The sequence below is a fragment of the Struthio camelus genome, chromosome 14 (assembly GCF_040807025.1).
Source record: "Struthio camelus isolate bStrCam1 chromosome 14, bStrCam1.hap1, whole genome shotgun sequence".
NCBI classification, from domain to species: domain Eukaryota; kingdom Metazoa; phylum Chordata; class Aves; order Struthioniformes; family Struthionidae; genus Struthio; species Struthio camelus.
The window spans coordinates 21642094-21656621 of record NC_090955.1 but is presented as its reverse complement, the minus strand read 5'-3'; the positions used below and the strand labels follow the sequence as shown (position 1 = coordinate 21656621).

Below are 14528 nucleotides of genomic sequence, written 5' to 3'. Positions count from 1 at the left end.
GGGAATTTATTCCTGTGCTCTGATATTTTCTAGTGATGGCCAGAAAATGAGCAAAAGGAAGAAGAATTACCCTGATCCAATGACCATTGTAAATAGTTATGGAGCTGACGCACTAAGGTAGGATTCTTTAAATTAATGTGCAATCCAGTATGTAAGCTTTCTGTTCATAGCAGACATGTTGCAGAAGAGCTGCTTATGGATTCTTGACAATTAGTAGTAGGAAGGAAGTTAATTTTAGAAACTTCCAGAGCCCTGTGGCAGCCAGATATTGAAAGAGTAGATGACTCAAAGAATTGGCAATACTTGTAGAGCCTAGACTTTTCATATCATTCGTTCATCTCCCTCAAGACTGGTAATAACTAAAGTTGATGTACTGTCTGAAGGCTTTATGTCAAAAAATGTGTCCAATTCATATACAGTGATTCTACTCAAACTGGTACGCTCTGATGTTGCAGCTAATAGTTTGAGTTTACCCAGTGAAAATTTGAATGAAAACTGTATGAAGTCATTAAGCTAAACAGTTGTTATAGAGAAGGATTTTGGTATTATATGCAGAAACGTACATTTGCTGCTAATACTATATATTTTCTAAAGATAAAGTATTTCATTTTTGATATTTATATACTGTGTGTAATAGTAGTGAAAGTGGAAAAGTAGGCTAATGTGGAGCAGCCTAATGTGTGTATATGGATTGTCCTTGTCAAACAGATTAGATCCACACTTCAGGTATTTCATTAAAATTACACAAACACGTAAATGTAAATATGCATTAGTCTCATACTTTAGTTAGATGAGCTAACTCGTTGCAGAAAACAATACTCTTAGGTAAAGGTACAATAAAGACCCTAACAACTGAGTTTGTACAGTATTTGTGCATTTCTCAAGAGCTATGTACATAAGCTTGTTACATAAGGAAAACACTCTATGGTTGTACATATGTAATTGCATTCTGCAACTATATGCAATAATGAATGGGCTGGATGAATGCTTAGAAAGATGGTACTTGCTATATTCTAGATCTTTTAAAAAAGAAGTCCTTTATTTTTTCAGACTTTAACACTTAAATTACCGTATTTTTCATATATGTTCACAATGGATGTTTGTGTGGACTTATTATGTTTGATCAAAGATTGTTCTTTAATAATAATGGAGGTGTATTTAATAAAATATCAGTGAATCTACGGGTGAAGCAATATGATTGGAAAGGATTGGAGTACTCATATTTGAGATTTTAAATTACAGATGATGGTTTAAAAAAAAAGGTAGATTTTTAAATCTAAGTCGAACAAGAGCTCAAGCACCAGAAGTTATGCATCCGTTATTCACACTTTTGTGATTAAGAATTTAATTCATTTTTCTGCCTGTATACTCATTCTTTAATAACACATTTATTTATACATACACCCACACAGAGAGTAAAAAGCATTACATACCAGGTTCATTTATGGAAAGAGCTCTGCACTTCAGTTGTCTGTGCTTATTCACTGAAGTGCTTGATGTGTTTTGTTTATAGAAAAGGCTACAATTGAATTTTCTTTCCTTGGCACTGCTTCCCTGCAGAGTTACTCTAACTTTTGTAGAACCTTTTTTGAAGTATTTTGAAGTATCCTCAGCAGTAAGTAACTTTATAAACAGATCAGCAGAAAATTTACATGTAAGCTATTTAAATGAATATGAAATTGAATGGAAAGGAATTGTGCTTCATGGCACAATTAAGTTAACACGCCAGCTTCAGACTTCCTGCAACTTGAATCCTGTGTGAGATTTGTGAGAACTGCCAAAAAACAGTTGCACTTTGATATTCTTGAGAGCTATTCCTAAGAGCTATGACTCAGGTTGGGTAGGTGTCAGAGTTGAAGTATGGTGGAAAGAAAGAGTTTGCCTGTCCCGCTGCTTAACACCTCTGTACTTTTTAACTGCGTTATCTACCTTGGAACACGTGAAAGCGATCTGTGTTAGACTCTTCTCAGTCCAGTCCTAAAATGCAGAACAAACAACGTAATGCCAAAGACTGCTGTTTTAGTCAGCTGAAAAGAAGGCTACTTTATTTTTTCCCCCAATATAGTGGTATAACGACTGATGATACTGGCTTGATCTGAGGAAGGTTTTTATTTTCTGCCTGATGGCGTTGGTTATATCACCAGGTTTATCTAAATTGATAGAAATCCACTTTAATCAGGTGTCTTATTTCTTTAGTATAAGCATCTTTGCATTGGAATAGTATGAGAATGTAATGTATTTTTAACACCAGCATGTTGTAAGGCAGCGTAGGTTGGAGAGCTTGGAGAGCTACAGTTCTTAGTTTCTCGTCCTAAGAGCTGTCTTAAGGAGACTTCTGATACTCAGATTCTGCAGAGAGCTCTGCTGAGGTGGGTGTAAAGTTGCAATTTAGTAGATGCTTTATAGGTCTGACTAATTCACATCTCAACCTCTTGAGGAAGAAAACATTGGAGACGGTTTGAAGTGGTCGTGTGTTATGTAAATCCCAAGTTTGTAAGAGGCCTGTAGTATCCCTAGTGTCAGAGTAGCTCTTGTATTAAGACCAAAATTATGTTTGACGTATGAAGCAAATCATGAGTAGTATCCACATATACAATTAATTGAACAGGAGGTTTGCTTTAAATATACACTTACACTTTCTGATTTCATTTAAAGACTTACTAGTTCTATAATATGCCTAGCTGTTCTGTGCTTTTGTACATTTGTAATCTGAAATCATATGCCATGTTTAAAAATCTGAAGTACTGCTCTTGAAATGTTTATTTCTGTGCCATTAATATTTCTGCATTACTATCCATTGGCCCTGATATCTGCATTCTATGTGTTCATGCCTGTGCAAGAAGCCCTTTTCTGAAGAACTCATGGTCAAGCATATTCTTGAATGTGCTCTATCAGTCCACTTTAAGATTTTAAAGCTTCCTAAAGGAACTGCCTGCAAAGATGTGTTTAGAATCATGATTTTAAAAGTTGATTCCAATGTGAGAAAAGGAGTTGTTAAATTCATTGTTACTGAGAAATGCTGAAATCTTTAAATCTGAATGTTTGATTTGTTTTTCCTATCTAGAAAATTAAATGAAGTGTAGCTAAATTAAGTTTTTATTCAAGCTTTGTTACCTGAGTAAGACCTGGGATATTTTGGAGTTAACTGGATAGATATCGATTTCTCTGCAGACAGAATATTTGTTTAGGGAGTAAGATGGATAATTTACAAAGATGAACTTTTCTACTAACACTAACTCAGTTGATTAAAAATTGCAATGTCTTTGTGTTTTAAGGTAATACTTATTCATGGCATTACAGCAAAAAGTTTGTAGGCTGGTATTGTGTTACTTTGCAGTCATTTATGTCTTCAAACTCTAAATTCACTTTTTAATTCCAAATTGCTCCAGAGTTCACTTCTCCCTTGTAGAAGGAAGGTCTTTGTAACTGTTCTGAACAGACTATGTTATTTGAGGTTCCACAGTATTTTTAGATTTTCTGGAAATGAGCTAAGCCTTAGTATCCACACACAGTGTTTGAAGTCAAAAGCAGTCTGTAAGGACAGGTAAGAGCTCTCACCTCTCTAGTGAGGCAGGAGTTTGGGAGAAACAGCAAATTAGTATGATTTGTTATGGCTATAAAATTAGATATACTGAAAAATTGCATTGTTGATCTTAAAATCGGGTAAAGATTATTTTTACAGAGAGTGCAAATTCATGCTCTGGGTCAGCCTTAAGAATCCCAGTAGGTATTTAACCCAAACAGGGCCATGTATTTCATCAGTTTCTTTTCTTCTTTTCCTGATGCTGACCGACAAATTTAGATAGTGCCATCTTTAATTGTGTTCTGGATATTAAGCTGAACAGATAGCGAGAATATACATGCCATCAGTTTGTTCTTTCAGATGGCTTTGCCTCTGTGATTGTGTTCAAGGACTTTAGCCTGTGCATTTTGCCGCTGAATCTTTTAAAACGAACAAATACAACCCAGCAAAATTTTAAAAATTACTTTTTTTACGCTTCATATTGGAAGCAGCTTAATAAAAAAAAATCATTAGAGCTCTCTTTTTCTGAAGTATCTGTTTTTGGGAAGTAACGTGTATATTTTTAGGCCTGAGGAACATTACTCTAAGGCATGTTACAGGCTGGGGATATGTCTCTCTAATGTGAGAAACTGTTAGCTTAGGAGAACCTGACCTGAGCCGAATCTCAACGAGCAAGAGGGGTTATACTTGTAGATGAACACCCGAGGCTGGCACACGCAGAATTCTGTCGGGGCCTCGTTCTACTATAAGTAGTTAACGTCACCTGAATCCTTTGCTTTGTTCTTTTGGAGCTGAAACACACTTAATGTTTGTAGGAAGTGCATCCGTTTTCTTCTTCTTGGGCTATTTTTCTTGGGAACTTCTGTTTCTGCTGTTTTATTGCAATTCACCTGTGTTCTGCCTTGCTCCTTTAGTCCTGTACTTGCAATGTACCTGAACCTTTTTAGAATTTGGGAAATTAATGGGATTCAGTAGTTACTGAAGTTAGCTCCAAGTTACTGTTCTGTTATTAAGGGGTTCAAAACATTATCGAAGTAATAGGTGCCGTTCTAAAGGTGAACACTGATTCTTTGCAAAACTGTGTTTTGTTATATCGTGATAGCATCAGAGTATGTGCTGTCACTTCAGTCAACTCTTAGACTAAAAGTGAAATCTGCATTCCGATTCAACTCTAAATGCAATATTATAAAAATAATCCTCTGGCGCTAGGTAGTAAACGGTCATATCTTTGATGTTACATGCTTGCAGTTGTGCCCTTTTTAGGGTTATGTTGTGAAACTTTTCCCTTTGGTATCTTCTTTTTGCAGTGCAGCTTTTAATTTGCCACACTTTTAAGTGTATTTCTGTTACTATACACAGCTTAAGCTTGTTAATATTGTGTTATTATCTTGCAGGTTATATCTTATCAATTCTCCTGTGGTAAGAGCAGAGAACTTGAGATTTAAGGAGGAAGGAGTAAAGGATATACTGAAGGATGTCTTCCTTCCCTGGTACAACGCGTACCGCTTTCTTGTTCAGAATGTTCAGATCCTGCAACATAAGGTACAGATTTTGGAGCATGGAAAAGTGGAAGGTTTTTGTGCTTTTTCCAGTGTTCTGCTGAATTAGAATCCTAGAGAAACTTAGGTCAGGAGGGACCTAGATCAGTTTGTGTATGCTTGCTGTTATCTTCTGTTGTTTGCTGCTTGTACTCTGTTTTATAGAGCTAATCACTCTTAGTCTTTCTCTTTGTGACTAAGCCTCGTATTATACATAGAGAGGGAGTGGAAGGTAGGAGAGTGTCAAGGCATCAACAACCCTACCCTTTCTCAGATACTGCCTTTTTATTTCAGGTAAACTTGGTGCTAGTGTATTCATACTCTTGAAATTAGAGAGTAAGAGAGGTACTTTGAATTTGTGGGGTCAATAAACATGCTATGTGGCTTGATTCAGTTAGCTGCTGCTAGTCGCATTCCTGGGAATACCAGTTGTGCCTTGGACTGTTGCACTTTTGGGTGTGTGCATGGGTGAACGTACATTTCTATCATAAGAGTCATCTCTTTTATGCTATATAAGTGTATGTGTAAGTATTGGGTCAAACGCTCCAAATAGGTCCTTCATCTGGACTCTGAAGGAAAATCTAAAGGTTGTTTAAAAACAGATATTAAGTACTGTTTGTAAGTGCCCCTCTACCCCCGCGCCCAACTGCTTTTCAGCCAATCTTAAGTACTTTCACGTGGAGAAGTGTCAGATTGTAGGCATTGATGATTGTATTTTCTTATGATCTTGCTTTTAATGCCCTGCAGAATCAGTAAGGTATTAAGACATTTCTCAGATGGTTATGAGCATCACTATTCTGGCAAACAACAAAGCGCACTAATTGTATTTTGGTTGCCTAAAAAAATTTACTTTTTTTTTCCAGTTGAGATTGTCACCTTGTTCTTTTAACCTAGTTGGTTTTGTTGAAGTTGTCATGTGCTCTTTTTAAAAAAAAAAAAAAAAAAAAAACTGTATAACTTCTGTACCCCTTCTCCAGATAGGATTAATCTCTTCTTAAAGTCAGTATATTTCTTATAAATGCTTCAGATCCTTCTAGATGAAAGGGTTATATGGATTCAGGAGTCATACCCTGTATCTGAAAGCTGTGAAAGAAGTGCTGCATACCATTGTGTGCTTTACTACTTTTTGTCTCTTTTAACAAGTACAAATAACTGGCCTGTTTGTAGTTTGAAGGTATTGTGGGATGAAATGAGTAACAGTATAAGTCAGGATTTCTTTGGCTGTTTCTCCTACAGTACTTCTGGAACTTAATATTTGGCCTTTGAAACCAATATGACGTGGTCTAGCATAGAATTTTTAGAATATACCTATATGACTCAAAATATTTCTTATATTTTTATGTTGATAGGATGAGGGAAGAGAATTTCTTTACAATGAGAACACAGTTAAGGAGAGCAACAACATCATGGATAAATGGATTCTTTCTTTCACGCAATCACTCATTCAGTTCTTCAAAGCTGAAATGGCAGGTATGCATATATATGGATGTCTGTATGTGTTTAATTTTTGATTAGAGAAATAGGCATTTAATGCATAGATTTCCAGATTTCATTTGAGACTTATAGTTCAGCTAAAAGATAACCAGACACCTAAGTATATAGAATACTGCTTTCATGGAACTTTTGTGTTTGGGGACGGGGAGTATCACCACTCATCCTATGAGCTCAATATTGTAGCTTGTTGCAGTAACATCATCTTCTGCAGCACTTGAGGCAGCTAACATTATTATAACAGTAACTGAAAGACAGCAGTAAAAATAAAGCCAAATAAATTTTGGGAAAGCTGTTTTTAAAAAAAAAAAAAGATGATGTGGAATGATCGCATCAGCTAAATAAAAGAATATTGAGAAGCACCTGGGTATGGGAAATAAACTCTCTCCATGGAACTGTGGAAGGGAAAATTTATTTGTAATCGTATTGGGACTGTGTGCAGTGGAACAGAATATCATTAGGATTATTACCTAGGTTTAAAAGGATACTTTAATGATTTTTTTTTTCTGCATACGTTGCTTTTTTCGTCTTCTGACCTCTCAATGCTCACATTATATTAACACAATTTAAGTTGTGAAAGATAAGGTGCAAGAGCCCCCTAAAGTAGTTAATCTGGTCCAGTGAGCTTACAAACTCACAAATAAAATTCTAATACGATTTGAAGTGCGTTTGTTTTAGTGCCTTTAAGGGCACTAGAAAGCCACTTATTGGAAAGGAGGTGGCTTTTGCCATTGTAGTCCCTTTTTATAAACAAACAACCCCTCCATGCCAGTGGTCTGAAGTTGCCCTGTAAGAATTTTTAGAAGCCGTCTATAGACGTACTTGGACTTGGGGAAAGAAGGTATTAGTGGGATAACGGAAAGTTAGGAAACAACTGAGTGCCAAATCTGAGCTTAACAGACAAGGCAATCCTCCTCTGCTTTAGTCATCTCTTGAATTCCCCTCTCTTAGACTGGCATGGTCCTTCTCACCAAGACAAATGAGATGAGTTTATCTTGCTAGGGTGGATGAAGTAGCTCATTTTGGTGATAAGATTCAGGTGAGATCATTCAAAAGCATCTTGTTAAAAGGAGAAAGAATTATCAAGCTGCTGATAGGCGCATGGTGAGAATGGTCTCTGCTGTCAAAAGACGCAGCTTCTTCCTAGAAGTGTTGTCCTTTGAAGTTGGACAAAGTTGTGTGTTGAGTTTCATGTGTTGCCAGACAGAAGTATGTACAGCCTATCCAAGGTAAAGGACTTCTTAAGGAGGAAAATATTTTGGAGGAAAGTGAAAGACTAGTTTGTGAATGTGTACATGAGTATGGGGTTTAAATAGAAGTAGTGTTCATAGGAAGATGATAGTGTGACTGGAGACTGGCATTCTCTGCTCCGGATTTCTAAGAGGAAGACAAAGCTCATTAAATGGGATGTGTCAGCTGCCATCTTCACAAAGCAGAAGAGCCTTTGAAGCAGGAGAAAATTCCCATTAGAAAATGACTGCGTAGGGACTGTCAGACTCTGTCTTCATCTAACAAAAAAGGCAATAGCATTTTTCACCGATACTACCAATCTGATGTGCTCATCAAATGAGTGGCATGTCTCGTTTTTGAAGTGAACAATAAACATGATTTTTTTCAATTTATCCTTCTGCATAAACTCTGAATTTAGTCAGGCAGATGTTAATGAGATGCAGTAATTTAGTGTATTGCCTCATGATATTCTGTTCTAAATAAAAAAAAGCTTATGTTTGTGTGTATATATGTGTAAGCATATATAAAAATGGGTGTGTGTATGCATGTGTGTGTATATATATATATTTTTTTTTTTTCTTAAAACAATTCCTACTTCATATGGCTTGAGGTAGAGGGAATCTCCTTTATAGAAAGAGGCAAGGGAAGATCATAATGGTGACTGACAACCCCAAGAACTGGATAGAGGAGATAATTAAATACAATACACAAGCTTCATTTTAGAAGCTAAGGTTTTGCGAATGCTGAATAAATGAATGCAGAAGCTGTTGTGGACGTGGCATGATGGGAGCAAAAGTTAGATGATTGAGTTTGTCAGCTAATACCATGCAACTCCATCACCTGCAGATGCATAAAATAGATGGTTGTCTCTGTCTGGTAAGGCCTGTGTGGGAACATAGCTGAGGCAGTGTTCCTGAGGTGATACTTGGGCACTGTTCTTCCAGGAAAATGGCTCAGTTTGTATAATAATGTACTGTTTGTGCGCCTGTGTTTGTGATTGCGTAAGAACATACAAGCCTGAAACCTTAAATGGCGAGGAGGCATCACAAAAAAGAAAAATGTTGCAATTCTTCATATTTACTAAAATGTGTGTGTGTGTGTGGTTTTTTTTTTTTTTGGTGGAGCTAAATTTCACACTAACTTTCTCTAGAAAAATGTTTGCAAGTCTGTTACTGCTAAATATATTCATTTAGTAAAATGCATATTATTTCTGCCCATTTTCTACAAGTGGTTTGAATAACCAGCAGTATTTCAGCCTCAGTGGAGTCCCTGAAGATTCCTGTCAGTTTATTTTAGTTCCCCCTTAAACAGGGTGAGGTTAGCATGCTCCAACTTCTGGATGCTTTAGGAAGCCTAGAAAAACTTAAGAAAAGGTAGCTGTGTAGCAAAATCTCTGTTACTGATAGCTTGGGAAAAACTTCAGACTTCCCGAAACGTATGCAGTTAGAGAAAAGGAGCCCATTGAAATGATGTACTTCTGATGCATGCTGTTCATGGAAATTTGGAAATACGTGTTTAGCCATACACATTTGGGCTCGTAAGAGAGGTTTTTGCTTGTTTTGCTATCATGTAGCGATCATCTCTGTTTTAGTAGGTGCTCAAAACTGGAGCTTTAGAAGTATTCTCTGTAGAAGTGCTTAAATTTAGGCATCTGTGTGTGAGTAAGTTTTTAAGCAGCATCTGAGGTAGCTGACTTGCATTTAGTTTAATGTCCTTGTTCAAATATCATATCAGCTATTGAACAGTGGTACTGGCTATTTTCTCTTCTAAACCTCAGCTTTCATGTTGGAAACATGATTGGGGACTTTGACTATTAAATAGAGCAAGTGGTAAAATAATGGGAAGATATTATGGAAAATAATATGATAAGCAATTATTTATGTTTTAAGGGAGTAAAATTCCGTATTTAGAAACACAGTCTTACTAAAGAATTTTTTTCCTACTTAATAGTGCCTGCTGTAACATACTATTTCACAAAAGAACTTGTGCGCTTTTCCACATGCGTGCATATGCACCTCTTTCTCGAGTCGTAGGTAAGATTTCACAATTTGGCTTATACACTAGGATTTTAGCTATTGAGGGGAGAAAATCGTGTTTACAGGCTACCTTCGTCTCTTGTAAAACATATACTACTGTTACTTCTTGAGGTGTTTTGTTTTTTTTTAACCAGTCTTGTAACTAGATAATTCATTACTAGAACAGACCTGGGAATCTTGTAGGAATATAGATTTCCACATAGATAATGTCTTTCTCCACCGTGACACAGATCTTCTGAGAGTTTCCTGTTTAGGTTTCAATACTAGTGCTCTGCCTTTAAAGATATTTCTATCTTATAAAATGTAGTGAAAAGTGTAATAAAACTTTTAAAGTAAAGGAATATCTCTCTCTTTTTCAGTAGCTGCTTGATAGATGAAACTAAGATCCAATATCAAGCTCAGACTATTCAAAAGCGCCTCACTTTTAAATAAGTTATATTCAGGTTTTTCCTTAGAAAGCCAAGTCCTATTTAATCTTTACACAAAATTGATTCTCTTATATTTAAGCAAACAAGTGAAATTTGCTTTCACAGTTGCGCTGTAATGCTGGTGGTGCCGTTCCTTTTTTTGTTGGTGGTTCACCAGGCTTTTAAGTTACACTGAACTTGAAAATACATCTATGTTTATTTTCTTACCTCATCAGACTTACTGTTATTTTGCTTTCTTTTAATCTATTATGTTATTTAGTAAAATAATTAAAAATTGCAAGCAATTCGGGGAGAATTGATTGAAATAGATGTTCTATTTTAAACATGGCAATGAAGAGAGAAAATGATGGCAGTAACTGACAGTAAAATTTTCATGTATGTTTCTACAGTAACTTCTGTTGAATTTTTAGCAACTTGTCTGTATTTACAGCATGTGAAAGTCTAAGATGTACCAATTTCTGCATGATGAATAGTTTCTTATCCACTTTCCTGTTTGAGTCGCATAAAAGCATAAAGCTTCCATAATGCATGTTTGTGTAGGATTAGGGGAGTAATTTGGTGTGAGATGTTTGTCTTGAAGCATGAGACTAGATGGTGCGTATAACTTCATAATGTGATTTTAATAGTATGTTTAATCACTTTTTTGATTTTACTAAGATACTTAAATCTGCTAAAGCTTTGTTGAACTCCAGAGCTATAAACGATAATCCATTTCTTGAAGTGAGGATCTTGATGCAGAAGGAAAATATTATCTACAGTAAACATTTTTCCTTCTAGCTTACAGGCTGTACACTGTAGTCCCTCGATTAGTGAAGTTTGTTGATATTCTGACCAACTGGTATGTTAGAATGAATCGCAGAAGACTAAAGGTACGTATCTACTTCTTTGATATTGTACTGTGAACAAAAGCCAAGAAGTCGGTTAGTTTAAACCATAGCAGGTTCATGTTGTTGTACAAAATATTTATGCTGTGTTTTTTTTAAATGATCATTTTGTACCTGATAGCAGAGATAAATTAGTTTGTATATGTAAAGAGTAACTTTTTTCTTCTTTGCTTAATTTTCTTCATAAAGCAAACAAAATGTACAATAGCTCAGTTTCACTTGCTTGATGGGACTGAGCAATAACAAATACAGTTTGGAAAACTTTATTGCATTGAGATATGAAATTGAGCGTTTGTGAGAGTGCACATTGATTTTTAAAGTTGTAGTTGACTTTTTTTTTTCTCCTCCCTTTTTTCCTCATCTTCTCTAATCTGGTGAATGCTTTCAATAGGGTGAGAATGGGACTGAAGACTGCATTATGGCTTTGGAAACACTGTTTAGTGTGTTGTACTCCATGTGCAGACTTATGGTAAGGGGTTTACAGTAAACTATAATTACTTGATATTTTTAACGTAGTTAATCTAAAAGCATGCATCTCTTTAAGTTTCCTACAGAATCTAGGAGCCCGGAGTCTGAACAGGTGGGAAGACTGAATGTGCAGTTATTGCTTTGTGCAGCATAGTTTACTTCCCCCCCCCCCCCAACCCCCACCCCTGCCTTTATTTGCTTGTTTAGTCCATGGTACTATAAAGAATGCAAATAGTACCTGACTTGCAAAAAGACATCATGATTTCGTATCTGATGTCCAAAAGGAGCAGGTGAAGCTCAGGAAGAAGGTGAATAAGTAGTATCAATTTTATCATTTATTTCAGCCAACATTCTGGATAACATCAGTTCTGTGTTGAAGACACTGTAAGCATTTTGTTTTTACTGAACTGCCCTTATGCAATTCATAAGTATTGCTTATTCATAATGTGCAAACAATAAAGAAACAATAGTGAATGAATGAATACAACATTGCAGGCACCATATACTCCATTTATCACTGAACTGATGTATCAGAATCTGAAGACACTTATTGATCCAGCTTCAGTTCAGGAGAAGAACACGGAAAGCATCCACTACCTCATGCTTCCCCAAGTGAGGTTAGTAACAACTGTTCTGTGACAAAATGGTTTGGGCTTTTTTTTTTTTTTTTTTTTTTTTGCTTTTCATTGTTTTCCTTTGCTTAACTTTGGTAAAACTTCTTTGCTTGTGTGTAAAACTGATTCGCATAATAGGAAAACAACCTACTTTTATAAGCTGTTCTTTTATAAGGTGAACCATTCCCTTGCCTCAAGATGAATCTTAAAATGGTCTTTAACATGTCTTTTTCTATGAGCAAAAACTGTTAAATTTAAGCGTTGATTAAACTCTGGTTAATGTTAGTCTCTCTGCTGTTGCAGGCCTTCCTTTTCACTAGCAATATACTTTGCACCCCACTCTCAAAGTTAGCCGTGAATTTTCTTTTCCCTCCACTCTTAAGCAGTAGACTTCTGCTGCATTAAAGGATTGTAGAGATGGGAAGGAAAACAATTAGAAGGCATACACATTCCTAGCTCATGATGTTTCCTGCCTCTGATGGGCATGAAATATCCATTTTACTCTTTAAAATATGCGCTTAACTAGAAGTATAATGCCTACCTGTAAAGGATACAAAAGGGTGAGGAAGCTTTGTTGCAGACCCTACTGTTGCAAGACTGCATGAATCCCTCCATTCTTACCGGATACTGATGCCAAATCCCGTGTGGATTAGAATTCTTCTTTTTGTATGGACCCCATAAGGAGTCAGCAGAATGAGCTCTCTTGGCTTCAGCTCAGGCATTTAGACCACTCTCTGAAGAGACTGCTGCTCCCTTGTAAAAGGGTATGTAATATGAAAGAGAACTTTCCAGGTTGGGGTGATTCTTGAGTGAGTTTTTTTTTTTTCTTTTTAAGTACTAATGTGTCTCAGGAGAGTTTAGATCCATGATGGTTGTATTGAACATAAACCAGATTATCCATAGTATCAACTCAGCAAGGTAGAACTCCATTCTTGACGTGTTTTCTGTCCAGCCAAGGGAGGCTTTACTATTACAGTAATCACTTCATCAAGTTAGCACTTTGGTATTAAGTTAGCGTGTGCATTTAAGTCTGCTATTAGTCACTAAATACAAGAAAAGCACGTTGTTTGCTATTTCCTTTTGCATTGCAGCTCGATCTGAAAACCTTCAAGGACAAGGGAACTAACTATATTTCAGATGTCAGTTTAAGAATTTAAATGTTCTAGTAATGTTTCTTTTATGAATGCTATATCCTTTGAGGAAGGTGTATGTTCTTTTCAGATAGCTTTAAAATATAAATTAGCGATGAGGGTTATTGTTACAGAGAGTCTGAGATTGGCGTAATAATAGCGCTGATTTTCTGATCCCTAGGAACATGCTGTAAAGAATATGTAGTGAGAGAACGTGAAGCTTATAAGTTAGTTATCAGAAATGCTTTTGAGCCCCTGTAGTATGGACTAATGGAAGGATGTTGAGCCATTTGTAGGAACTCAGTTCAGGAATGGAGTTAGCATAGGCCTTTAAAAGGGGCTCAGGCACTTCCTTGTCCCTGTTAGTGCTGACTGACTTGCTGCATCGTGCAAACGTATGACGCTTTTGAGTGGCTGCATAGCTTTCTCCTCTTTATTCTACTTAGATTGGCTTTTTGTCTGCTACTAATTTGTGTAATTTCCTGGACACCCTATGCTTTATTTTTTCCTCTATCTGTCAGGTGTAAAGGCATGTTTTCAAAACTAAATTGTTATTCACGTTTTACGGTTTGACCTTTAGTTACTAAGCACATAATTTCATTTTTCTTTGAATGTTTTGGATGACTGCATGAGGACACTATTGTTAGTTAATAGAGACAAGAAAAACTTCTTTGCTATTACAGAAAATAGTATTTTAACCTCTAATATATGATATTAGATGTGATGAGTATATAGAGGAAGCTATACGTTAACAGTCATAGTTATCAAGCTAACAAACTTTGCCACTTTTACAGCTGCACTTGAATCCATACCTTTTTTACAAACTCCAGTGAGGTATCGCTTGCCTAGTCTCTGAACAGATTGGTTGCATTAAATTCTGTGAATGTACATGAAACGCATGAAAACTGTTCTCGTTTTGTGGCTTCACAACGGTGCTGAGTAATGGCAAATGATTTTGAAATGATGCAGCGTTGTTATGTGAACCTTTGCAAGTGCAAGACTTCCTGTTGCACAGTTTGCACACTTCAGAGTTTTTTGAGGACCATCTTGGAGACTGGCTTTTGGAAGAACAGAAGCTTCAAAATAGGTGGTAATGTTTTCGTTGAAGCCCCAGTGCAGGTGATGTGGGCATTCCAGTTGTAAGTTTTGCTTTATTCTTCCCCAGTTTTGTTTTTCCAGGTAATCC

At 36.3% G+C, this 14528-nt stretch overlaps 1 protein-coding gene across 3 annotated transcripts in view; it reads left to right on the top strand.

Annotated features, from left to right (window-relative positions):
* The window catches only part of IARS1 (isoleucyl-tRNA synthetase 1), a 108007-nt gene that overhangs the window by 68502 nt on the left and 24977 nt on the right, over nucleotides 1–14528 (top strand). For all 3 annotated transcript variants that reach the window (XM_068907456.1, XM_068907457.1, XM_068907455.1), the window contains exons 19-24: nucleotides 34–117; nucleotides 4918–5065; nucleotides 6411–6531; nucleotides 11024–11115; nucleotides 11522–11599; nucleotides 12094–12215. In XM_068907456.1, the coding sequence (XP_068763557.1) occupies nucleotides 34–117; nucleotides 4918–5065; nucleotides 6411–6531; nucleotides 11024–11115; nucleotides 11522–11599; nucleotides 12094–12215 (645 nt within the window). The remainder of the gene's footprint in view (nucleotides 1–33; nucleotides 118–4917; nucleotides 5066–6410; nucleotides 6532–11023; nucleotides 11116–11521; nucleotides 11600–12093; nucleotides 12216–14528) is intronic.